The following is a 27,191-nucleotide window of genomic DNA, read 5'->3' on the forward strand; positions in this document are numbered from 1 at the left end:
AGAGTTTTACAGTGAAAACCTTTATTAAGTGTTCATATATTCTTAAAGGAATCTCTTAAATTGATCTAAGTTAATCTCCTCCATGTTTGCTAATTGTTTGGTATCTATAGAATATCTATTTACACAATATCGACAGGTGAGGCTGGGACAGGCCTTCCTAATCCATTACCACTGCAGTTCACTCCTCAGGCACACCAGTCACTGTACACAATACTCCATCATGTTACCCTGTATGTCCCAACAAAACAAAGCCAGTAAGGGAGTCAGAAACAGAAAGAGAGAGCTGGAGACAAAGACAGAGACAGATTTAGCTACACAACAGGACAAGTGTGTGTGAGGCTGGCATATTGGTTCACCGGCCCAACAACACACTTGCACACACGCTCACATATGTGCATGCACTCGCACTCACAGACTTCCCTGCACGCACACACATTCACACAGCAGCTATGAGTCCTGCAGCACACAGTCCTAGTAGCCCCCATCACAGTGTAGATACCACAGACTATAAAATATTAGATTTCTTCTCAAACTGAAGCGCTGTGCAAAGTTAGCTAGCAGGGCATTGAGTGGATTTAGGTAAAATTCTTAGAACATCTTTAATATTCACTGTACATACTTTGTAATACAAGTTTTTTCTCTTTTGGATGATAATATTCTTATAAAACAGTCTTAAATGTCTTTTTTCTAGTAAATGAAGAGGAACAAAGGGGGCATATGAGCAAAGAAGAAGAAACTAAAACTTCCATTTCATTGTCAAACCTTACAATATGAAACACAATAGATTTACATCAATTATCTGAAAATGAGCCGTTTTCTCTTTTCACAAATAAAACATGACACACACATTCTGACGGTGGTACACACGGCTAAGTGTTAACATAGTATAATACTTGTAATTACAGAGTTTGTCGATGTATGTTCTGTGTGTGCGTGTGTTACAGAGTTGTGTTTGTGCATGTGTGTGTGTATGTGTGTTTGTGTCTGTGCTCGTACTGCAGGTGTTCAATGTCAACCCTGTGCCTTCTCAGGTAGGTAGTGGGTAGTCCATATACGTCTTAATAGGATAACAGTCTCTGCCCCTGTCGTGGTCTATGCGATGTTGTGCGAGGGTTAGCTCTGTAGACACACTGGGATGAAAGTGCGTTGGGCTCCATCTAAGTGCTGGGGATGGTGGTTTAGGGACTGCAAGCAAGATGGATGGACTTCAAGGGTAGGTTACACTGGGCTGTTGGCAGGTAGATGTGACAGGCAGGCTGGCTGGATCCATCGTGTTCCTCTACTTCAGAGACATTAATTTGCCTCCCTCCTTTAAGATGATGTTGAGGGACTTCATGAAAACAGACACATGGAAATTCAGGAATCTGAAAAAAAGAAAACCAAAGAAACTGTGTTTGTAAGAGCTGATGACAGTGGTGGAAAGTAACTAAGTAAGCAAGTACTGTATTTTTTGTGTATTTCCATTTTATGTAACTTAAAATTTGTACTTGTACACAACCCCTTCTTTCATTTGACAGCTATAGTGATTTTTAGATTAAGCTTTGGCACAAAAACAAACAACAAAAAAACACATGACCATGGGAAATGCATGCATTGTTTAAGATTAAACCAGTGGCTCACAACCTTTTTGTGGAAGCAAAGAATGGCGGTGCTTGCAATTATTTGCCAATCAATGTCGTTATTCCTACATGACAAGATCATTGCTTCCTTATCTCAAGTTAAAAAAAGCTTCATTATTTTGAGATTCTAAGATAATCAGCCAGTTGTCACGAGAAAACAAGTTTCATTTTATTACTTGTTAGCCTGCACAGATGGCATCTTGACAACTGTGGCAATTGATTTAACCTGAAAATGTCAAATCAAGAGAATACCCCTTAAACAGTAAAATGCTTTTGCTAATATGGGTCATACTTTTACTTTAGATTGTAATAAATATTTGGATTAGGGCTTTTACTTCAGAGTCAGAATCAGAGTACTTCTTTGACCACTGATATTGAGGTACTTTTCACTCTCACAGTTTTTATGCTACATTCCACTGCATTTACTTGATAGTTATAGGTACTAGAGACTTCATGAATGAAGATGTTATTTATGTGATTGTGTATTATTGCTATGTTTACTTAATTTAAGGATCTACAGGAGGCAAAGATTGAGGAAGAGTGTTCATGCTCTGAAAAATCTATTTACAACGAATTGACACTGTTGTACAGCACACGAGGACAAGAGGACATTTCATGGCTATACATTATTAAAGAACAAACAGATCACATGCATGCTTGGATGCAGTAATGATGGCTTGTTTATGACATGTGTATATATTTCAAGATGTATGTATATTTTGTTCTTACCTAAAGATTTGGTTAGGCGTTGCCTCCCTCTGCAAACACAGAAACACATAGAAAAATAAAGAAATGGTACAACATGGTTCTCAAGGTCATGCTATTAATAGACTCTCATGTTCACACTTTGTCAAGTCCATGCATCCCTTCAGCATGTGTGTGTATTACACACAAACACCAGTAGATGGCAGCAGGGATGAGCTAAATGGAAAAGAGACTAGTGAGCTGCTATGAATTATTCATAATTGGATACTAAGGAATGGTACATCATCAGGCTGCAGAGCGAGGCTGCTCATTGACCGATGACGTTACTGATAATCCCATTCAAGTTTCCTCCTCAATGACATTGTCGATAGATGGATGTTTCATTATTGTCTATTTGTCATTTGAAGGTCACTGAAGTTTGAGCTTAGAGACTAAAGATCATCTACATGACTCTCCTCCACGCTCATCCTTTCTCCCCACTTCTGTTTAATGGGTTATTGGTTGCCCATGCCTGTCTAGTTCCATTGCAAACTACGGGGCAAGGACATGCTAATCCCATTTCCCACTGGGAGACATACCTGCACCCAGGCCTTTTCACAGTAAATCACTGTGTAGACCTGTGATACAGAATTACATATGCATGGACACCAGTCTATAGGCCAGGCCATTTCCATGACTAAATCATTGCATCCCTTATATATCTTTGGAGGGAAAGTGAGGTTTGATGTTGGTAAGGACAGATACTCCTACTGTCTTTGGATCATTGTGCTGTATATTTAATAAGGAGCAGAATATTAAAGGAGACCTACTGTGCTTTCATTTTTTCCCTTCAGTGGTTAATATAGGTTCCTGTGCATGTGAAAGATCTTGAAAGTCCACACCAACAGAAGCTCCTCTCTCCCTCAGAAAACACTGTTCCTGAAACAACTCGTCAGTAGTCTCGCCTTTCATTCCGTCACTTTGTGACATCTCACTACATCACCATAGTATACAAGGCTGCTGTGTGTTTGTTAGCGGTACTAGGTCAGGCATGTGTGAGCTGACCAATCAGAGGAGACCAATGGGAGGAGATCCTTAAAAGAGACAGGAGCTAAAACAATACAGTGCTGCAGCACTGTACAGTATGAGAAAACTGTTTTTTGAGCCTTAAAGCATGTGGACCTATTCTAGTAGTGACCTAAAATAAAATTATGAACCTGAAAATGAGCATTACATGTCTCTTTTAACACTCCTTAATAGGCAGAAGACCAGGAAGTAGGCTTGTCATTTTTTTTGAGATGGTATCCAGCTGACTCCTTACTCAATGTTGACAAAATATACATTGTCATTCTGTTATTATATTGATCACTGACTGATCACTATCACTTGTTTTATATAGTTCCCTTTCAGAAGAGAACACAATCATGACTATACTCAAAATACGTCAAGAGCAGGAAGTGTGGACAAAGAAGGGCAAAATGGTTGCACGTGGTTGCCATTTTTTAGCATATGAAACCCAAAAGCAGGCTCATGCAGCTCTTATGGTTATGTTCAAATTCATTTATAGCTTCCTAAATTTAGTCTGGCTGCCTCAAAGGCTCATTACATCAAAACTTTGGCTTTAGATACAAGAGCGTACAGAATGTGATCCTTTTTTTTGAATTCAGCTCATGTAATCTGTTTGCCAGACTCGCGTGTGTTTTATCACAACCCTAATGAGTGCACACTTTCTATTTTCAGTCCGGGTGGAAAGTCACATGGTTTGTGATTAACGAGGAGTCTATTCTTAAAGCGAAATTTAAAGTATTCTCATTTATTTTAAGTGCATGCTTTGCCAGACCACTATAGCACAAATTGCATTGCGAGCGCACTTTTAGAGCAATTTGTCTGGTTCCACTTGGCCAAAACAAAAAGAGATTTATAACTCAATTTGGGGTTTAAAATAAATGGAAATTTAGGGAAATCAGTTTTCTATTATTTGATGCAATTGCTGTACATGTGATGATTGTGGAGAAATGTTTAACAATTCAATGAATCAACTCCCAAAATAAAAATATATACTTTTTTTTATAATTTCCCAAAGGATATCGATAAAATATCACATTTATAGATTTGCAGATTCTCACCCTTGCTCTCAGCCAGCAACTCTTCTGTCATGAGTCCATCCTGCCGGTTCCCCAGGACGAAGGCCAGGAAGGAGAGGATGAGAGCGTCCAGGATGCCCATGATAGCCAAGATGTATGCCCAACGCACTGAGCAGGCCCCCAGGCTGTATTTGTCCGTCTGTTCGCCGCACATCCGCCGGACCTCATCACTGTCCCAGCCATCAGGATAGATCATACAACCGAGCACCAGACAGACTCCTAGCGAGGGGCAGAGAGGGGAAGAATGGAACAAAAGATATAAGCAGAACAAAAAACGAGTTTGAGGCAAAAGTGCAGTGTAATAAATGAGGCCAGGGATAATGAGATTTTGTGGGGAAATGATAAAGAATCATTTCAAGTGCTTTAAAAATCTGAACCCTTACATTCTCTCTCTCTGGAGATTTTGCCGTGCCTCTATTACATTTATCACATTGATTTTCATTCCCTCCCTGAGGCGGGGAATAAGTGTCTAGACACAATGAGTGCCAGTGGAGGAGCAGTTAAAACAGCAGTAAACAAACACAGCAACAGTCATAGCCGGACACAATTGCAGCGAGAGATTCGGAGTGTAGTAACGCCTCTGACAATGTGAAACGTATTTCCTCACATTCACGTACTTCACTTTTTTTTTGTTACACAACTTCAACGCCTCTCTTTCTCTCCCTCTCGGATTTTAAATAGCGGTGATATTATTCATTTGTTATTTTAACTGGCTGCTCCTCATTCTCAGTTGTTGCCCGAAGGCTAAAGATCTCTCTCATCTTCGGTTTGAAAGAGCTTCTTCTCTGAGGTGATGCTGCGGCAGAACGGCACAAGAAAAACCAAAGCCTGTGCACTGTCTTGCAGCTTTTTTTTTTCTTTTTTTCTTCCTCTTTGGATTTTAACTAAGCACTCCTCATTCTCATCTTTTGCCCATGGGGTAAAAAATCTCTCTCATCTTCAATTTGGATGAGGCTCTCCTCTGAGGCGGTGTTGCAGCAGCACAGCATTAGGCCTGGAAAAAGAAGCTGACTGCACAATTATCCGGAGTGCATTGCACATTAATAATAAAACATACACCCCACTTCTTTAACCCCAAAACACTTTCTTGCAGTGCCTCCTCCCTGAATGCTGCTTGTTTGTGTTTTAAGGTTGAGGCTTTTGAACATTATTTGAGTTTGCTAACCATGTAATCTGCATTTCTGACGACCTGCACGCTGCTTTATTTGCATACCTTTTAACATAAATGTATGCGTACATAACTTAAGTTTCAATGTCTTTTCTTACAAACCAAAATGAGAACAATATGCTCTCTTCTCGTATGCATACACAAGCTGCCCACACACGCGCGTTAAAGTGCACACACACTGCAGTTTGTTACAGTAGTGCTGCAGTCTTTCATAGTGCTGAAAGACATCAGGGGGTGTTGAGATGTTTCGGAGAGAGCAAGTGAGTACGAGGCAGACAAACTGCGTACCCTCGTCTCCTCCACCACCTCCCCCCAGGGCTTTAACTGTCATAACAAATTCCTATGCACACAGAGATTCACAGAGCGAGTACTCAGGTACTTACTCAGACAGATAGAGGGGAACTGCAGTGAATTATTTTATTTCATTTTCATTACATTTTTATGGCACAGAAAATATCCCTTTACATCGCTGAGCAAACAACATGTGATTAACAGCTCTGGTTTTATGAATGATTAGCCACTGAATCAAGAGACGGACCCTTCACACTCAAGGAAGACTTAACTTGACAGTGATAGGTTGTGATAGGGCATCGCTAGGACGTATGCCGCTCAGCCCACGTGAAGGCTGAATACAGTATAGCGTCACAGTCTGTCAAATGTCATCTGGAGCCGACATGATTCAGCTCCTTGACGTACATTGTGACCAGCTAGAGCAGACAGTGAACAGGTTCACTTCCGCCTGCATCACATCTGTCTGCCTGTCTACCACTTCCTAACAAGTCTCCAATGTCCCTGAAAGCACCTTTCATTCTTTCTTTAAATTGGCTGAAACAAGAACATCTCTAACACCTCGACATGAAAAACACAGAATGTTTTCCTCGGTGTCTGACTTTCTGGTTTGTCCAGCACTATAAGCTGTTTGAAGAAACAGTTAACACTATAACGATAGTTGCACTCCTCTGCAGATACCCCAGAGGAGGAGTTTGATGCAGTCAGTGCAGAAGAAAGGAGAAAACGCTGCCTCTGTATGTCCTTGGAGGAGACACAAAATGTATTCTGTATGTCAGACTCTGTGTTTACAGCCCAAACCCAAAAACAAATAGTAGCTTGGAAGATCAGTTAATTGTGTGTCTAGTTTGCAATAATGTAGTTTTTCTTTTAGAGGTGCAGTTTGTTAGATAGTTCATTCTTGAGTCCTTTTCCCAGGTCGTCACGTATTGTGGGTTGGTGGCCGGCCGAGCTACCAACCCAGAGTGTCAGTGTAGCCTTTTGTTTAATGTCTTGAGGCCATCTTGAAAAATAATTGTGCATGTTGTCCCTAGGGTTGGTGTGTTTTGTGCAGGGCTTTGTGGGCTTTCTTTTACAGCGAGGACACTTGCATATTCAGACTTGTTGGGGTGAGAAGGGCTTATTGCTTTATTTATTCATGCTGCTTATAAAACATGAAAAAGAGAAATAGTATGACTTGAACTGAAGTAAAACAATGTAAAGGTTACTACAAATATAACATCACATTTGCTCCGTTAAAGGGAGCTGTCCATCCTGAGACGATGCTGAAAGCTGAACTCATCAGCCAGCTGTCATGTGGCAACAGTGAGGGGAAAGCTGTCTACACATTCTCTGGGTGCTCCTCCATTTGTGGTTTGGAGAAAGGGCGATCGCAAAACTGTGGTGCATTGATATGAGTGAATGAACTGCAGGAATGCTATGTATATCATGGGAGTTTATTTACCAGGTTTCACTTAACAGAAGCCGTGCCACGGAGGATCAAAAACCATTTGAAATTCTACGAGTCGATACACATCACTATTCTCTCTCCACCTCATGATGCATTTACTACAAAGGTAACAAAAGCTTTTCCAGATCCTTCTGGGTGTCTCCTGCACACATTTGGCTCGATTCAGCGCCGTCATGAATATTACATTGAGGCTCAGGAGGGAGAGAAGAGGCGCACAGAGCTGTGGAGCAGGTGAGAGAGAAAGAGGGTCCAGGAAGAAGACGAACAAAAGAGGAGTACACTGACAAATACTGATAGCATCAGGGGAGGGAGAAGAGAACAAGTGATACACGAGCAGTAAAATATCTGTCACGGTTGCTACTTAACACTGTAAAATATCTCCTCCAAAGCCTGCCTCTGCAGATGAACATCTCTGAGGGATGCACTGGCGAGGATCATACCAACAGAGGGTGCCACATATGCCGCTCCTGTTCCCAGAAACAGCTTGTGGTTATAGGAGGAGCACATGTCCCCTCCATACACTGTAACAGTAAGCCTGGAGTCAACTAATCCATAACACCACTTACATAATGAGCAGCTTAATCAAAATTCACAGAGGAAAGATAAAATACCTTACAGAGTGCACTCATTTTAATATTACCGAAGGAAGCGATTTCAAATAAATATGATACGGTGCATTAATGCAAATGCCATTAGGGATGTATTGAGACAAATTAACACAGATGCAATATCCAAATCAATACTAAATAGAGTTAGAGATATTGAGATTGATGAGAGAGACTAGTGTTAGCGGCACTGACGGCCAATTTTATTGCATTGTGTTTTTTTTTTTTTTTACCACGGATAACAGGCAGAACATAACAAAGCATCATCATGTCAATTTTGAATTCAAATTGAGTTAAACAGCAACAACAACAACAACAACAACAACAAAACACAACCAAACAACATCATGTTTTTTGTATTTATTTAGTTCCCATTATAATCGGACTGACTTGAATTATAGGAAAACAACAAAATTAACCAACAAAGAATTGATAATGAAAGAAATTGTTAGTGGCAGTCCTCAGGCTTATTATTAAAGGATAAGTTCACCCGAAAATGAAAATTCAGTCATTATCTCCTCACCCCCATGTCGATAGAAAGTCAGGTTTCGTAGTCCGCAAAACATCCCTGGAGCTTCGCAGCAAAACCGTGTGTTGTGTATAATCAGTGTATAAATGCTTAACAACTGGTTTATAACACATTATAATGTGGATGTATGCAGATATGTGTTTATTAATGTATTTGTTAATGCCTAAAAACTAAACATAATAAGTGAAAGCTGTTGTACAAAACAGCTGTAATAACAAAATATATCTTCAAATGAGAAGTTAAAGACGGCAAATGACTTTATAGCTACTTACAACTATCATACTGTAGGGGAACTAAAAGTAAAGTCCAAAAAACATGATCTAATTATCGTCTGGTATCTGTTGGCTTCACCCGCTCGCTCTGCACCGCTGCGGTAATAAGCGGCGTGCTTCAAACCCTGGCAACAGAAATAACAGCACACCTGACAGAACACAGCTGTCAGTCAGAGTGGAGACGAGATATTAACCGACGCCATTATCCTTCCCCTTTCAGCTTTGCCCTTCTCCGTGCTCTCCAGAGACGGCAGGAGGAGAGGAGCGGCAGACAGGCGCAGAGAGGGAGAGACGGATTATGAGGTAGGGCGAGGCGGGGAGAAAATAAAACAGAGGTGGCGAGAGACAGAGCCCGTGTAGGGTGTGTAGGGTGCCCCGTGTGTGGCCGCCAGCAAGTACCCAGCACCGCGCCAACGTCATGAGCACTGGCTACCATATGCTGGAGCCCCCCTCGGCGCAGCTATTCTCAGCGTTTACTCCTTTTTGTCTCCACCTCACACGTACACCTCTCTGTGTTTGTCTCTTTTCTCTCCCTGGGAACAGCGGGATCATGCAGAGTGGAAAAACTGGACTGAGAAATGGTTGTTGGCTGCTTATGTAAGAGACTGTAGGTAGGGCAGATTAGGTGTGAGCAGTCGGCGCAGAACGATATGATGGCGGTAGATTTGTCAGAAGCACGCTGGCTCATCTTCCGCCAAAAAGACGACTAAATCCCATCGATACTGAAAGGATCCCATTGCCTCATATAATCTCTGTGTGTCACTTGCGAGCAGTGTAGGTGACTGGAGGTCCTATGTGACCTCCAAGGCAGCGGCTTGATTGGATTTTCGTTCCTGGTTTGCAGACAAAGAAAAAAATAAAGCACTTATACCGTCGACTGCCTTCCAAAGACTATAGGGTTTAATCTGACTCATGTTTTCAGTGTTTCGGCGTGTCATCGATTGCGCCGCGTGGCAGATGGGAATACACAGTGGTTTGTATTTCCTGCTCTCTCTAAATCAACATCATTTACACATCTGCAGCACATCTAAGCAGCCATGAAACGCGATTCACATTTTTTAACTCCCACGGTCTTTTTTCTCCTCACCTCATTTAAATAGCTGTGACAAACTAAATTATGCACACACACATCCCGACCTGCTCTATCTCACACTTCATATGGATCCAGTTCTTCCGCACACACACATACTGTGTACTGCAACCACCAGAGGGCGCTGCTCAGAGTCAAATCGGTCTCACGCCGACCTCTACTTTTCCTTCGACGACGTCCGATCTCCTTCTAGCTGTTCATAACAGCACGCAAATGTTTAAAACTTCTCACCAACTCGCATAACGTCTCCTCAAAAAGTTCAGCCATTTTTAAAACTTCTTCCTCTTGTCCTGTGGTTGTGTCTTGTTAATTATTTGCTACACTGCCCCCCACAACTGCCAGAGGTACTGCTTCGTTGGTCCGTATCTGTAAGCTTTCAAAGAACGTGCGGAAATACAGAGAAAAATGAACAGAGCATAGACAAAAGGCTCTGTCCGTATCTAGTGTTGAACATAAATTAACCTTTACATTGCTCACTCTCTCTGTAAATCGTACACAGTGGCTCAGCGCTGAAGATCATTTTGTAATTTCTTCTCGCAGTGACACATCTCGGTGCTGATGAATAAGAGAGTGTGTGTTTACTGAACTGGTGAATGAGCCAGCGGCTGGCAAAGTGGCATTTAAGGTAAAGACTAAAAGTCAAAAAAGCGGCACAGACGCTCTGAGAAACAGCTCTGAGTGTTTATCCCAGTGGGGCTCCCCATGAATATGCATAGGTGGGTTTGCTTCAATGTTACAGTTCGTGTTGCACTCCCACAGGTGAAACTGTGACCTGAATGTGGACAAAATCTCACTAGTTTAGTTCAAAGGGTTCCTTCTTTTGTGCTCGTTCTTGCGGAAAGCAGCGGACAGGAAGCTCCACAGGAGGAGATACGAAAAGACAGTAACGTTATTACTCACATCCAAAAAGAACAAAATAACAGCTTGTGATTGTTATTCATTGGCCAGTAATGTGATCTACAACCCCTAAAAAGCATTGCTCATCCCTGATGCTTGTTGTCTGTGTTGCCGTTCTCAGAATTAAGCCTCGGGCAGAGTGAGATTCCTGCCAGTGCTGAGGCACAGTGTGACAGTGTGGCTCGGTGCTCGAATGACTCACGCTGCTGAGACTGGAGACAAGCAGCCCAAACACCACGTTGTGGGAGAGAGGTGGGAGCGGTAGCAATAGCCTAAAGTTTCAAGGACCAAATGGTTACTTCTGCATGTTGTAATGGTTTGACGTCAGACTGCGTGTGTTTTACATTTCTGCAGGCCTTTTTTTTTAAGTTTCCTGTTTCCTGTTAGCACTTAAATGCACCAACAAATAAGATACTGCCAAAGCAATTTGTGCTTATGATTTGATTGTAGGATCATACAATGACTGGGGGTGAAAATAAAGCAGTCTACCTTTTTATTCTCTCTACAGGTTGATTGTGGCGTGCGTTTAAACCACTGCTTTGAAGGAGAAGTTCACTCAAAAATGAAAATTCAGTCATTATCATGCCGATATTTTTTGTGGACTATCCATCTGCTTGACGGTGAGTAGATTTTGACTTAATCTTCACTTTTGGGTGAACTTATGGTTTAATGGAAAGTCAGCCTAAGAATGGAAGCAGTCTTAACTTCGGAGGAGACTGGTATTCATTTTTATCTAAGAGGAAGAGAAAATCCTCCTTAACTTAATCTGTAAATAGCTTCTGTTGAAGAGCTCTGTTGAAGTCAAGTCTCTCCAGCGAGCTGCTCAGTGTTTGTCCTAACGACTGTTGCTGTTGTTGTTTTGATATTGATGTTGATATTTCTCCTGTAATGCTCCGACAAGCCGCTGTTGGGATTGTTTGATCTTATGCGGGAGTATTCACACACCGTATTAAGTTAAAAATTCTCTCCTTCAAAGATGTCAAATCAGATTTTGTTGTGCTTAATTCATAATCACCAGTTTTGCCTTTGTGTTTCATAGCAGATATGAGATTTATAAAAATATATATATACTCAAGCTTTAAAAATAATTTGTATCACCTGGCCTATAGTAAGCAGAAAAGATTTAGCTTACTGTCAGTCTGTGTATTAAATGGCCTGTCATCGATTTAATAGCCTGACTAATATTTAGTTTGGCTGATATTATTGGCCCATACTGGCTTATTAAAGATAGTTTGGTATTGGGGTATATTTTATGATGTGTGCAGATATGAGAGCAGATTTCTTTTTTTTTTCTTTTTTCTTTTTTTACAATACATTTAGTAGAAAAAAAGATGCTGGAGATGAATATTAATTATCAAATTCTGGGTTAGGTTTACTATTTTGGCGCGCTGACACCATTTTGAACAATAATATCTTAATAATATAAGATAATATAATATATATCTCTGTCAGCTACATTTGAGGGAGGTGTGTTTATGTATGTATTCAGTATTTATAAGAGCATCAACCAATATATTGATACCGGAATTTCTGTAGTCCCTAATATCATATCAGCATCAGGCCCGAAAATCCAGTATTGGTTTGACTGTAATCCATTTAGGAGTGATTGCTTGTTCTATTTGTGTGTTTTGAATTCTGGTGGTGGTGGAGCTCTACCCTGTATTTAAAGGTTAGTTATGTGTTGCTTTTCCTTGAAAGGCTGCACTCTGGTATACTGTCGGCTTAGATATTATATGCAGTATTTTCTGGGACTGAATATGAATGTCTGCCACAATCCAAAAGGATTTCAATTCACATTTTCAGCTTGTGAAAGTCTGACTTCTTTCATCTAACTCTGCCACCAAGGGATGCTGTCCGTTTGATCCTCTACTCCACATACTTCCCTCTATAAGCTCCCAGGTTTTTTGCGGGTATTCTTCCATTTGCATTTTGCAGGGTTTAATCCGTGGTTCCTGACTGCATTTGTCCAATTTACTTTCCAGATTCCTGTGATTAGCCTTCCTCATATAACTCTCATAACTCAATACTAAACAAAATATGGTTCCCTCATTAGCTACAAGGCTTTCTGTTAGCATTATGTGGTCATGTGATGAGGGTGTACAATAAGACTGATTAATCTAATCTTTCCGAAGGCCATTGCAGACTCTTAACAGATTGTGGGCAGCATCAACCCCCTCTTCAGGCCGGACAATTACGAATTCTCTCTGGCTCCAAAGATGAGTGAATGACTACCGAAGAAAGATAGCCTAGGACTATGACAATGATATGCCATAATTGCCAGAGGAATAGGGCCATTATATTAAGAGTGCATGATCTATATAGTGGGACTTAATGGAGTGTGAAAATGTGTCACCAATTAAGTCCGCTTCATGGTCCAGGTTTATGGGGTGGAGATAGAGAGTTATGAATGTGGAGATGCTATGATTGAAACTGTTTATTGTGTTAGAGAAAAACGATTGAGAAAAAAAGGCCTATAGAAGTTAGAGTTTCATAGTTTCACACAGCATGGACAGGAGATGAACATTTGTTTTGACAGCTGGCTGGACACACATTTTAAACAGTTCTCCAAAAGAAATACTTCCAAAGTGTCAACGATACAGTGGAAAGTGGAGCAAGGCAAACTTTTGAAAACTGACTCCAGCTATCTCCCCTGGAAGATGAGGAACATGCTTCTTGAGATGAGCTGTCTACAGTCCAAATCTATTTCTGCTTGAGTTGCTGGCAAAACTCGCTGGTTGCTAGAGGGTGAGCAAGGAGCTGCAGGCATCCTCTGGATCCCGTTCCGTCAACATCTTCAGCAATTTTCTGCACAATGAGCACATAATGCCCAAAGCTCACCTACCGATTCAATTCAAAAGATTAGAAGGAGGAAGAACTGGCTTATTTCATCAAATCGTCTCTGTTCTGTGCCGGTACAAGACTTAAAAAAACTTTTTAACTGCCTTGCTATGCTGCCAATAAGCTTCCCACATGTGTGTATTGCATATTATAGTGCACCTGTAGGCTGCAGGAAGCGCTCTGACTTTTACAACAGGGAATAAAACTCAACTAGAAGGAGATCTAAGTATCATTTCGAGTGCAGCATCAGAACAAACCTGATGTACGGACCCAAAAGAGACTGAAAAAGACACTTCTGTATCCAACAGGAGAGGATGAAAAGGATGAAATGTCTCAATCACCACCCACACGTGAGTGAACCTGAATCGTCCAGTGAGTTGATCAGTTAAACAAGAAACTCGAGTGGGTTGCACCAGCTCTTTGTCAATCCGTTGGCCTAAGTTTCTGTGTAAAGTTCTTCCTAATTTCTTAGTAACTAGTGATCTATCTATTTATCTATCTATCTATCTATCTATCTATCTATCTATCTATCTATCTGTCTATCTGTCTGTCTATCTCATTGTCTCCTTGGAGTTAATGATCAGTGACTTCTCATCTTTCAAAGCTTTTCTTTAATCCTGCCAACTTTGGCCAATTGCTGCATATTCAGACGGCGTGTGTGCTCTGACTCCTAATTTCCACACAAACCATCCGGTGAGACGGCGCCTCATTATTACACATTGATTGAAGTTGGTATTACAAAGGAGAGCAGGTCGCCTACAGATGAAGCTGGACATGAGAGAGGGACACGGTGTACTCACGGTGAAATTATCGAGTGACTACACTCAAGTGAAGGTTGACACAGGGGTGAGACATGTGCCTCTATAATAAATGTAGCACTTCAGGTTAAAGCAGAAGTGGGGATGCGGAGCTGCAGGCTGGAGGGAGGGGGAGAGGAGTTGAGGGATGAGTGCAGAGTAAACCGCAGTGAGCAAAGCAGGAGGGAGTCAGGCTGGGGTGGAGGGCTTATGTAACAGGTTCAGATGCAGCCTGTACCTCCACAGAGGATAAGGATTGGCAAGGGCAACGCTGATCAAAAGAGACCTCTGAATTCTCTGCGAAAAAATACAGACTAGACCACCAGTTCAGGAGCGAGGACGGCAAAGAGCCACGGCTTTGGTTGGAATGTGCTCTCCAAGTCAACAGTTAACATTTTCAACAGGACAGACTGAGAGTTACAACGGCATTTTATGTGGAAGTAGCAAAGTTAAAAATTTAATGAAATTAAAAGTACAAGATTGCATCAATGCACCCTCCAGCCACCACTTTCGAGCAATAGTGCTCCAGGACTAGACTGATTTAGGCTACTGCAGCCGAAAGAAATTCATTTTATTGTATTTCAGCATTTTTTGCATATGTAGTGTTGGAAGAAGTATGCAGTATTTCAGTAAAAGTCGGTGCTTATCATGCAGAATGCCCCCCGTCATTGACATATTTACATGTTTGTTTGTTTGTTTGTTGGTTGGTTGGTTTATCAGCAGGATTACACAAAAACTGCTGGACAGATTTCCACAAAACTTGGATGGATGATCGGTCTCGACCAGGAATTGACCCCATTAACTTTTGGTGTGGATCAGGTTAACGGGATGGATCCGGTACGTTTTTCTCACCTTTCTTTTTTTTTTTTTTTTTTCTCAGGCATATTTAGGTGGCTGGTATCTATGAGTGACTACAATTTGATGCAGTATGTAATAAAAATATGGTGATCTTAAATTATGGTTAAGCAGTTACGGATGGTTTAAAATTTAGAGTCGAGTTTGATAGTGGTCAGGCTTTATTGAATTAAAAGGGACTGTTTGGCCTTGATGGAGTGCTGTTCCAGTTACTGATGTATTAACATGCAAACAATAGGCCTACTGAACGTTGCCCCCTGAACTAAAGTAGAAGTATAATTAGCATAAAATGGAAATATTAAAGTACATCATAGTTGACCTGAAGCCAGCACCTGAGAAAATGTACTTAGTTACTTTCCAGCACTGTCATAAAGGGACACGTGCACTCCGACCATTATTGTCACAACAGCATGGAAAGTTTTGTCATGGGTCACAGTGTCCTTGCTGTCCCACCTCATCCCTCCCTCCGTGGAATAAATCAGCAGCCTGAGCTCCAGCCCGAGCCAGGCCACATCTGAGATCACAGGGATTAACTCAGGCAAATCTATAGTCCACACCGTGCAGGGCTGCAGGGACACAAAACACAGGGAGAGTCATGCTGATGACTTGGCTGGCATTTAGAGTTTGTATTCCACAGCTCTACACACAAACTCACAAGGTGTGGGCTAATTAATCAGTATTGATTCGTTTGATTTAAAGTAAAAAAAAAACACGATGTTCTTCAATGATAGCAAATATGCATTACGAAAACAGCAGCACACGGACATTCCTGCAGATCTCTCACTGTGCTGGAAGGACGGTATTTAATTACGGACAAAAGATACAGTATCTGCATGTAAATTATGCGTGTGTGTGTGCAATATGTGTGATGGTGTGTGTGTAGTTGTCCACCATCCATCCTCTCCTCCCGCTGTCCACGATCAGCAGGAGTGTGAGCTGCATGGATGATGGTTCCCCAAAGCCTCCCGCTGGCTATAATTAGGTGGTTCAACTGGCAGTATGTGTTTCTTAATTACAAAAATGCACGCAGGAGTGGAAGGGTGTTGATTTGAAAACAGATTACCTGTGCGGTCGTGGGGGAAAAGGGGGAAAAAACAACCAAGATTGTTTGTCTGATTGCATATGAAAAGAGGGGAAAGAGGAGAGACAGGTTACAAGACAAGCACGCAGAAACGATCTGTCTGTTCTCTAGAGATCACCCCCATCTCACCTTTAAATGTTGAGCCACCTGCTGCGAAGGTGCCATGTGTGGATAAGTGCACAAGGCAGTGCTGTGCAGCCAGTTGATTTGATTCCAAAAAAGGTTGCGGGTCAGCACATTTAGTTTCAGCGCTGCTCTGAAAAAGACTGAGTGAGAATACAGATCGGCTCTGCAATTATCCGGAACCAGCTGTCGTCACTTGTCTTTACCACCTGACTGCCACTGTCATGCACCCCAGACAACTAGTGTGGATTTGAGCCAAAACATTTCTGGAGCGTATTTAGGATTTGAGAGCAACTCTGATGAGGATTAATATTTCTGATGCTGCAAAATCTCTCGGGTCGGTCTTGTTTGTTATGTTAACATCAATATGAGCCCACTTTCTACTAGTGCTTCATAGTTAAAAGCACAAATGCAGAAGCAGACAGTCCACTCCCATGTTGTTTCTCTATCTTTGTTAAACCAAATCTGCCCCACTGGGTACCCGACTTGATGTGCTGTGGAGAGACATTACTCCCTGCTCTGTACGCTGCTGCCGCAGCACGACTGACTGGACACATCAGACTGTTTCTAACATGATGATGATAACCGGCAGCCTCAAACTGTCACAGATGGCTGTAAAATAACAAAAAGGTCCGAGGTAAGATTAACCTTCATCACAGGCTGCAGCTTAGATGTTCCAGTGTAGCATTTATGATGGTTTCAGGTTGGTTTACTTCACATTCATATAATCTCCCAGATTCACACTGCAAAGACTGGACAGAGGAGGAGCAGGAGGTGCACAGTTATAGTAATAACATGCCACAGGTAAGTTATTGATTGGATCAGGGGTGTAATCAGGGTATTCGTAGGCCCTGAAAGAGTAAATTCAGAGAAAAATAGATCATTCCATTTGACGGTGTTCATCAATCATTCACTCAAACAGAAAGGTGTTACAAAGACCTAGTCAAGAAAAGGTTTCTTGATATAAAAATAATACACAACAATAAAGCTGTGCGACGCAAAAACTCAAAACAATGAGCTAAAACAACAATAAAACACCTTTGCGCTGAGAGGAGCTGCAGAGTCAGATAATGGTCGGGGATTGATTGTTTTCCCTTTTCCCTGTGGTCGCACTGTGCCACTGTAGCACAGATAGCGTTAGCAACTTAGCCACTGCTAGCTGGCCGGAGCAAAAAACTACTGTAAGAATCCCAATTTGACCTAGAAACCACGATCTCAGTGTTATGGATTGTAAAATAAGTAGACATGTTTTGTAACTTACTGATACAGAATTTCTTCTGAGTGACAGTTTTGTACAGTCTCATGTACAAAGAGTGCTATTCACTCTTGCTTTACCGCCGTTTCTATCACTCTCCCTTTTTGTTTTTGGTTCTTTTTCAGTTGCAGTGTAGAGTTTCCACGGCTACTCCAGTTGTTTGACCATTAGCCGGGGACAGCGGCCACGAACGATGCCTGTTCTTGTTTTGGTTGCGCAATGGTAGACATGCTTCCTTTGTGATGTAATTCAACCTTCCGTTTTTCCGGGAAAATCCAACCCTTTGTTAGAACAAATAGTGTGTGGAAACGATGTTTATAGGGAACCAATCTATACGCGATGTTGTCATTGTTCTAGTCATTACACTTTGAGGTCAGTATTTACTTCTTATCTTAAGTTAAAGCAAATCTATTGGCGGTGTAAGTACAAGGAGCTGTGTCTGCATTTTCTAAAAACTCGAAAGACAAGAACTTTCCTTCACGGCATTAACTTTGTCTTTCAAAGAACTTCAGTCAAAGTCAAACGAAATTGAAGTTAACTGAACTATGGATAAATAATAATTCACTGGCATTGATAGAGCGGTATATTAACTTAAATCTTTAGGGTAAACACAGAGCTGTGTGAAATTGGTCAGGTTCACTCGCTCGGTGCGACATTCAGTTAAGATCCAAAAGGTCATTCAAGGATGTGCGATAAAAAAAAAAAGAAAAAAAGAAAAGCTGCAAAAGTCAGTCAAACATGACAAACTTCTAATGTGCTTGTTTGTTTTGTTTACAACTTTGGGATGAAGGCAATTATGGACAAAGCTTAACAGCACTTCATCAAATTCAAGGCAACTGTTTTTGTGCATTTTAATAGAAATGTTGTTAATTTATATGCTAATTTTTGCTATGGCATTACGTTGTTTGGGATTGGCAGCTCAAGTTGCTTTTCAACAAAGGTGCATGTGGACAAAAAAGTTAATTAAGCCCTGGGCAGGGATGGACTGTTGTGACTGGATCTGTTCTGTCTGCCGTATGAACAACAAATGTTGCTGTGAAGCAATGTGACACGTACACACACAAACACAGGAAGTCAAAGGTAACAGAATCAGCCTTTTCCTCAGTCGAGCTTTAATCTGCTTTTAAAGGTCTGATATTCAGACAAAAGTGCTCATTAACCGCATTAACTCTGGAGAACTGGAGCACACAAGTCTGGTCCCGCTGCAGCGAGAAGCAAAGCTCTATGACAGCTGCTCTCAGGCCGAGCTCCACCGCTTTCCACCACTGCATTAAACTGGACCTCAATTCTCCTTTCAGAACAAACCTCTCAATGGAGCTAATGGACCATGGGAGTGAGAGTCAGTCACAAAGAAACACAGATAATGATACACACAGAGAGAGAACTAGAAGACCCAAAGGATCTGTTACGTCTTCTCTGAGATGTGTTATCTGATTTGTTTTCTGTCTCTTCTCTCTGTCTCGCAGCCCTCATGCTTCTCTCTCAAACAGTTATTTTGTCTCTTTATTGTCTTCTCTTGATCTTCCCACTGTCCTTTCTCACCATTGTCAGGCAGTACAGGTTTAAGGTTTCAAAGTGTTGATCTATCATTATCTAAAACCAAATTTTGACTGATTTCAGCCACAAGAGCCTTTCTTACTTTTCTGCATACATTCAGTGTCAGTGTGTTACGGCAGCAAATGGGGAAGTCGGGCGAAGTAGTATGAAGAGGTCAGGGACGGATGGTCAGATAAAAAAAACCAACCAGGACACTGACCCAGGAGACTGCTGTTCGTGTCCACAGTGAGTTATTTTAAACTTACTAACATAGTTAAGTGAAGGTTACATACATTACTTACCTGAAGTTACTCATTTATCTAAGTACATTTACTCAAGTACTGTACTTAACTACAATTTTGATGTACTAGTATTTCATGTATTTCCATTTTCTGCTACTCTATACTTCCACTCCACTACATGTATTTGACAACTTAATTCATTTGATCAAAAACTGATTCTGATAACCTGAAAAATGCTGAATATTGGATCTGGATAGGCCAATAATTGGTCGACCGACTAAACATATTAGTACTTTTACTTGTACTGTGGATACTCAAGTATATATATTACCAGGAAGTACATTTACCATCAGATACTTTAATCTTTACCTTTACTCAAACACTGGATGTAGCCCTGTGAAGTTAAGGGAATCACTGGCAATCGGCCTATTCAGTTGTTCACCTATGAGGATGTGTTGCTGGTTACACATTTTTAATTGTGAGGATTTGATTTTTTCTTGACATTGTCTTATGTGATTGGTGACAGAATATGTTTGGGTTTTGAACTGATGGTCGGACAAATCTGTTCACAACTGGCTAAAAAATTACAATTTAATAAACCCGGCATGCTTGCATCCAGTACGAGAGCTAAATTGAACTAATCTTGAAGGTTTGTATGTCTTCAAACTGCATCCAGAAGAAAATCTCATCCATGAGTCACTAATAGTATTTTCACAGAGGATTTTTCGTCTTGTCATAGTAGGACAAAGCTCAGGTGTTACTATTAACAATAACAGTGGCTCCAAGGCTTGTTCCTCAGAAGTTCAACTATTCCTCTCAAAGATTATGGTTACCTCCTCCATCCTCAACCAACCTAATGAAGCTTATATCATCACAAAATGAACTAAAGGGTGAATCCCTCACACCATTAAACAATCACAGAAGTATGTCTATTTTACAACTCTGTGTGTGTGTGCGCGACATCAGCGCAGAACGTTTTAAATTAAAAAGCCATCTGAAATACAGCAGCTCATTAGATACAAGTTTATAATATTAAACTATACTTCAGCTTATCATCAGAGGAGGCCATGCAAGTGCTGCAGAAAGCACAGGCTTGCGCACAATCCGAAGTATCATCCCCAAAGTATTAACTACCAAAGACTTCAAAGACGAGGCAGAGGATGTTCCAGGATGCAATTTTGTCATTTTTGCTACGAATTCTAAAGCAAATATTTTCTCTCTTAATTAGTTCAGGAAAAACAACCACCAAGCCCGCACAAACACAACAGACCAAATAATAAAATAAGCAAAAAAAAAAAAGGGAAAAACAGAAAGCTGAGCCGTAAGTAAATACAGTCCTTTGAAAACAGTCCAGTCTGTATCTTTCCAAATAGGCCACCCTCAGTCTGCACAATTGTTCTGCTGACTTTTTCTTAAAGCTTACGACTGCAAGCGCATGACTCATATGTTTTTGAGAAGAAACAATCCCATCAAATATAGAGAAAAGTCTGGCAGCTGAAATAACAGAGAAAGTCGACAGGGTATAAAACGGTGAAGTAATTACCATTGACCTCAAAGTCCTCTTAGTTAATTGGCATGCAGACCCCTGAAGAACTGCAGTCACGGGACAGAAAGGGAGAAACGGACAGCACGTATATTGTGCTCACTGGAGCAAGTTTATGAGGAGAAGAGATGGGGAAATAGAAGAGTGGGGTTAGAGAAAAGAGAAGGTATGAAAAGAGAGGGGAAAGTGAGATACGGCGAGGTCAGAATGAGCAAGTGAAACGAGTCGAGATGCACAGAAGGGTGAAATTGTGTGAAGGTAGCAGAAAGAGATAAGGTAAAGGAGCCCGTGCATCATGTACCTCGCTGTGCTCAGCTCAGCGGAAGAAACACACGCTTACATCTGCATGCCATGGACTTGAGCAGATGCACGGACGGAAATAGCTCTGGTGAGGAAAGTAAGAGAGGGATGGAAGTCCATCTAGGGCAGGATGGACGCAGGAGCATTTCTGCACTCAACTGTGTTTGGCTGAGGTAGACATTTTGAGAGATCTAATGTGTCCTGGTGGTTTGCTTTCTCATCAAACATTCAGCCTTCCTACCTGGGCTTCACAGAAAGCTCTCCTCCTGGAGATGGCTGGAGATGTGTGCGTGCTCTCACAGACTTATATGCTGTTAAGTGTTTATCCACAACCTTCTAACCTCTGCCCAGGGGGAACTGTGAAAGCGGCTGCAGGAGTGTCTTATTGTATATCACTTAAATTACATATACGTGGCTGACAATCATAGTATGACCTTGATATTGAGAAGTGTACCTAAAAAGCCCTCCTACTCAGTGAGGCATTGTGCTGTTATATGCTGTTGTTACTAACTATAAAGCAAGAAACCTTGTGCGTTAGTGGCATATCTTGAGAATCTTTCATCCGATCTACTTCACACTTGGCAGGTTTGTTGCCGAGGACCCGAGGAAGTGCTGTGTCGAATGTGGACACCAGACACATTTAATATTAATAAAACTTTTGAATAAACAGGGAAAGTGCTGATGCAATCATCCAGATTTTAAATTGTTTGATATAATTAGAGCAGGCCTCATGAGTCTGTGAGCTGTTCAGGAGGCTTAAGACTGGATCTGTAAACCCCTCACATTACTAGATAATCTGATGAACAGCAACAATTGGACAGCCTACAGGAACAGAGCCATTGGAACTGAAATCATGTACATTTGCAACACTATCTTATAACACTGATAATGTTAGATCCATGCTCTACTAAATCCATGGTGGTTACGTCAAGGCAGACGACTATACAGCTATTTTGAAATTAATAACATAAAGAGGTAGTGGTGTGCTCGAGGACTGTCTTCATACTATCAAAGTCGAGAAAAATGCTGGTGTTCTTGCAGAAATTGATCGGCACATGAGAGGAAAAAACAAACGTCAGCAACGCTGATCGAATATGAATCGAGATTTTGTTACTGCAAAGCCTCGCTATGCTGCACTTGTCTCTTCAAATGTATTTTATTGATATTTGAGTCTACTTTCAAGATGTAAAAACAGAATGTTTATGACCAGACGACTGCTTTGGGTGCTTTGGGTGCTCCCAGGCCTGGGTTGTTGAAGTGTTGGCCCCGGGCAAATATTTGTTCAAGGTGGAGCTTTAATTCTGATGTAATGCCGAATAGTTTGATGGAAAATAGTGCATCGTATGTTATATTTTAGCACAGCATGTTTTGAACAAGCACCACACTAGTACCATATATAAATATATAAATCTGCACCAAATGGAGAGCCTTACAACGAGAAATATAACAGACTGACGCTCAGGCTGACCAACTGTGTCGATTTTACTTTCAGTTTGCGTAATTGGCATGAAATGTGGCGTACATTTGTGCAACCAACATGTTTGAAGGAGGAAAGCAGCAGCTAAAGACACACACACGCAAACACACACAAACACCTACACACTTTCTTTCCCGTCATTTATCACCATTATATTGACGATTTACTCCCTATCAAAACATCAGCAGACAGCAAGGTACCCATTACAGACGCCAGTGGGCCACCTGTCCTCCGCAGGGCTAGCAAGTGAAGGCAGCGCGAGTTTAACCTTCAGCTAAGTGTAATGAAGTTTGACAGTGCTAAGCAGCCGGGCTCGCTCATTAGGCATCCCTGTGCCAGCTTGCCATGGTCAGGGTCTCTCCTCTTGGCTTTCTCTTTCATCTCTTAGCTGCAGAAGCACAAAGCCCGGCGGTCTCCTCATTAGACAGGCCTATTGCATTAATTCAGCCCGAATGTAACACACAGCGCTGGAGCTGGTCCAAATAACCCCCATCACTCGTGTTTGTTTGCGTACAGGGAGCCGGCTGCTTCGACCACTGGTGCAGCTGAGCGGACCTGTGTTTGGCAACGCTTGGACTCCTTTCAGAGGACGGAGGCCTCCGCTCACACTGGATGACATAAGCACACAGTTACAGTGACAAATGCTGTCAGCAGCTGAACCACTGACCTCTATAACATTTTAACACCCACTCCACCACACAAACACTCACTCACACAAACCAGTTGTCTGCAGATCGCTGTGTATTTGGCTGCATTGTAGCGAAATGTTTTAGATGCTGTTACACCAGCATTTTCATGAAATGAAGAATATATTTCATGTGGTCTCAGTCTCTGAGAAAAAAAGTTGCATTTGTAAACTGATCATCTGTTATTGGTCTGAATCAGGCTTTTGATATAAATAAAAAAGTATTACTATAGAGCTAATTCATAAAAATGTGTCTGCATTTATACATGAACTTAGTCTTCAGATCATGTCTGACGATGTGATCTATACAACTCAAGTCAACTTTAAAATGACCACACCTGCCTCGTTCTTTCCACTTACATGATTCCTGCACAAGTGAGCGTTTAGTCAGGAATAATGATGGACTGAAAGACACAATCTACCTTTTTGGAAGATGAGATCGCAGCGATGGTAGAGGAGGTTGAAGTATTATTTAGTGGACTAAATACTGGGTCGACCAACAAAGCCCATCGAGCCGTGTGGGAGTGTGACGCTGCTGCACATTGTTCATGAAGCTCATGCAAAGTTGACCACAGGCTTGGACGCATGTTTCCCAAACTGCAATACCTCGACATGACCAGCAGGAAATTCAAAAGTCTACACTTTGCTTCACGATAAGATCCTTTCCACGTCACATAAGGATTTATTAATATCTACTTACACATGGTTTCCTGCTTTAATCATACTTTAGATAAAAAAATGATTACATGTTATAAATGAGGCTATAAATTATTTTTGACCAGCAATAAGCAGAGATATGTGCTTTTTCATTAATTGAAGCTACATGCATGTGCACCCAGGTTGTGGTGATGCATCATGATGAAGAACATGAACACCAAGGCGCTGATGTCTCTAAAGCAAAGACTGGTTTAATTCCAAAGGCACAATATCATGTTCCTAATAGTGTTGTGGAAAGTATCGATGTATCAATACATATTGATTCTGAATATTCGAAAGGGTTTCAATACTCATTTTCTGCAGTATTGATGCGCTGATGCAGGCTGTGCTTTCTCGCTCTTGCTTCTAGCATATTGACAGACAAGTTGTTGTTTTTTAATTGCGACATTTAAAGTACAAAACTAGTTCCTCGTGTTAAAAACAAATGTGCTGCTACCCACCAACATTCAAAATGACTGGAACTAGAAATGCCTCAACCCAGGGTGTCTGCCACGAATCAAAAATCAGTGCTCTCCAACACCTCACTGTGATCATTTTAATATTTTAGATGACAACAGACCTGGGGTTGTGTGGTCACTGAAAACTGTGAAAATGACAGAGGAAACAATTTGAATTCAATAATGGCATTGGTTATGGTTTGGTCACTTCATGGCCTACACCTGAACGGCTTATTAGGCTCAGTACCAGGCCAATAACCATCGTATCAGATGGGTGCATCCCTAATTGGAGCCTTTCGCTTCTGAAAGGAAGGATGGTTGCTGATTGTTTGTTTATATCCATAATATTTTTGCCAGATATTTTGAAATACAATATGATAAGCTGAGAAATGCTTCACACGTGGCTGCGCCTGTAGTTTAAACAGTCAAAAATATAGTAGTTTACTGTGAATTAAATGTTGCGGTGCATTATTACCACAGCAACACTTCAGCACCATGGACAGGTCTTGCACACTGTCTGCCTTACTTCACTTTGGCCTCTCCCACTGACAATTAATTCATCTAATCAACTGATCAATCAAAATCAAGTCCATCCCAGTGTTTGGGAGATTAAGGGTCAGGGCCAAGGACCCCAATCAGAGAGACATTAGACCTCAGAGACACTGGATCAGATCCGTCATGTCATTTTTTCATTTACAGAGACATTTATGTAACCTGTACCTGTGTTTAGAGAAGCTGGGAGGATCATCAAAGTTGCCCTGCTTACATTTTGTGAACACATATCATCTAAGCCCCCTTTCAAGGTCCCTTCCAGCCCCCCGCGCCCCACATCAGGAGCCACTGACAGGCACTTACCTGATGCTGCTTGCATCCAGCCACAGATCTTGTACACGGTGGAGGTGCTCAGCAGGAAGAAGAGACTGAAGCAGCCGATGCAGGTGACAACCAGCATCATGGACATTCCAATGAAGAAGGAGGCGGCCTTGAACGCACCGGAGGGGATAGCGGCGAACTCGGTGAAGCTGCCCTGGCAGGCCAGCTCTCTGGAGAGTCCGTCTCCGACGCAATAGTGAAAAAGGCCGAAGTAGCCGGCCTGCGGCGTATCCACGCCATCCCCGATCCAATAGGGCTGTGAGAAGATGGTCACGTTAACGATGCCGAACAGGATAGTGAAGATGGCCCATAAAAGTCCGATGACACGGGAGTTGCGGACGTAATTGGTCTGGTACAATTTCGCAGCTTCTGCAGACGGTAGCATTGATGCGGCAGATCCAGGTATCATTTTACGCAATCCCGAAGACTAAATGAATGTCGCGATCTGCCCGAGCGCACGGCGAGGACTGAACATCTATCACACGAAGCGTTTTTTTCACAGAAGCATCCCCGGAGCGGCGAGAACGGGCGGAGGATCTGTCTACACCCGTGCGTCTGCAGCGCAGCAACATCTGTCAGGCGCGATCAAGTCATGACGTCGCATCCTAAAGCCAAGCGGTGAACCGAGCGAGGAGCTACAGCGTGAGGAGCGCTTGAACCCTGGATATGGCCGATAACTCTGAAAACTCACTGACTACAGTAGCAGAGACAGGTTCCCTCCCACTTGCTCGGCGCTGCCATCAGACGTGCTCATCGCCGCCGCCGCTGCTGCTGCTGCCGCACTGTGGCGCTCACTGATGCCCTTGGAAAGCCTCGCAAAAACACCAAGGAAATGTATTATCACAGCATATGATAACGCACCTATGTATCTAAATAGCAGCAGCCCACGAGAAGCAGCTTGTCTTATGTCTGCGACGCGCTACAGGCCCGTACTTACAGATGAGCGCAGCCTAACCGTGATAAACCATTCAGAAAACACGACGCCCCCTTCGAGATCGTTAACCGTGAATTTATTCTCCGGTTTATGACAGCATCACCGGAGCTGCCAGTGATGCTGGGAGTCGGAGGGAGGGAGGGGCACGGGCGATACGCGCAAAACACCTTCTGGACAACGCTGCGTCAACACCCAGTGAAATATCAGCACCCAGGATGCTGTTAAATCAACAGTCCGCGCCTGCGTTCATTTTAAGACGCAGCCAGCTCTGCTCGGCTTCATCAGGCGCTGCTCTGCTGCCACCATGTTATGTAACACTTCATGAGACTGCACATGCAGCCTGAAAAAAACAGAAAGACATACTGTGTGCGCTCAGGCCCCAGGTTTCAGCTGAGTGATGATCACTCTCATTTCTCAAGAGAAAGAAAAGACCATGATCTCCTCCCACCTTCAGCTGTAGTGGCTTTTTGTTGTGTGTTTGTGTCACGCTCGGGTGAAAGACACCAGCTATTGTTGGAGTGGTGAAGCAAGTTCTTACGTAAAACATTGTCTCTGTTCCCAAGCTCTGCAATTACGTTCAGACACAAAAAGGCAACTAAAAATACAGATGTTAGTGTTACGCAGAGAGGACAGAAGAAACCAGCAGAGATTATGAATATTTCAGTCTAAAATATCCCTTGAACACGTGAACTGAGCTTTATTTGGGCTCAGCTACATCACAGCCTGTCCTCTTCTTACCCATTTCTATTACC

General features: G+C 42.1%; 1 protein-coding gene across 1 annotated transcript; it reads right to left on the bottom strand.

Annotated features, from left to right (window-relative positions):
• On the bottom strand, positions 1-26,737 carry LOC311264527 (LHFPL tetraspan subfamily member 3 protein-like). Its single transcript, XM_084365447.1, has 4 exons — positions 25,488-26,737; positions 4,430-4,666; positions 2,349-2,377; positions 1-1,364 (listed from the first exon to the last, which is right to left on the bottom strand). The coding sequence occupies exons 1-3, from the start codon at positions 25,912-25,914 to the stop codon at positions 2,361-2,363; spliced, it is 681 nt and encodes a 226-aa protein (XP_084221573.1). The 5' UTR covers positions 25,915-26,737; the 3' UTR covers positions 1-1,364; positions 2,349-2,360.
• Between the last annotated feature and the right edge of the window lie 454 nt (positions 26,738-27,191).

Source organism: Pagrus pagrus, assembly GCF_965226575.1.
Source record: "Pagrus pagrus genome assembly, chromosome: 10".
NCBI lineage: Eukaryota > Metazoa > Chordata > Actinopteri > Spariformes > Sparidae > Pagrus > Pagrus pagrus.

Coding starts and splice junctions, on each gene's coding strand:
- LOC311264527 (XM_084365447.1), bottom strand. CDS start 25,914: ATGATACCTGGATCTGCCGCATCAATGCTACCGTCTGCAGAAGCTGCG. Junction 4,667..25,487: donor CTGGATGCAAGCAGCATCAG/GTAAGTGCCTGT, acceptor GCCCCTCGCTAG/GAGTCTGTCTGGTGCTCGGT.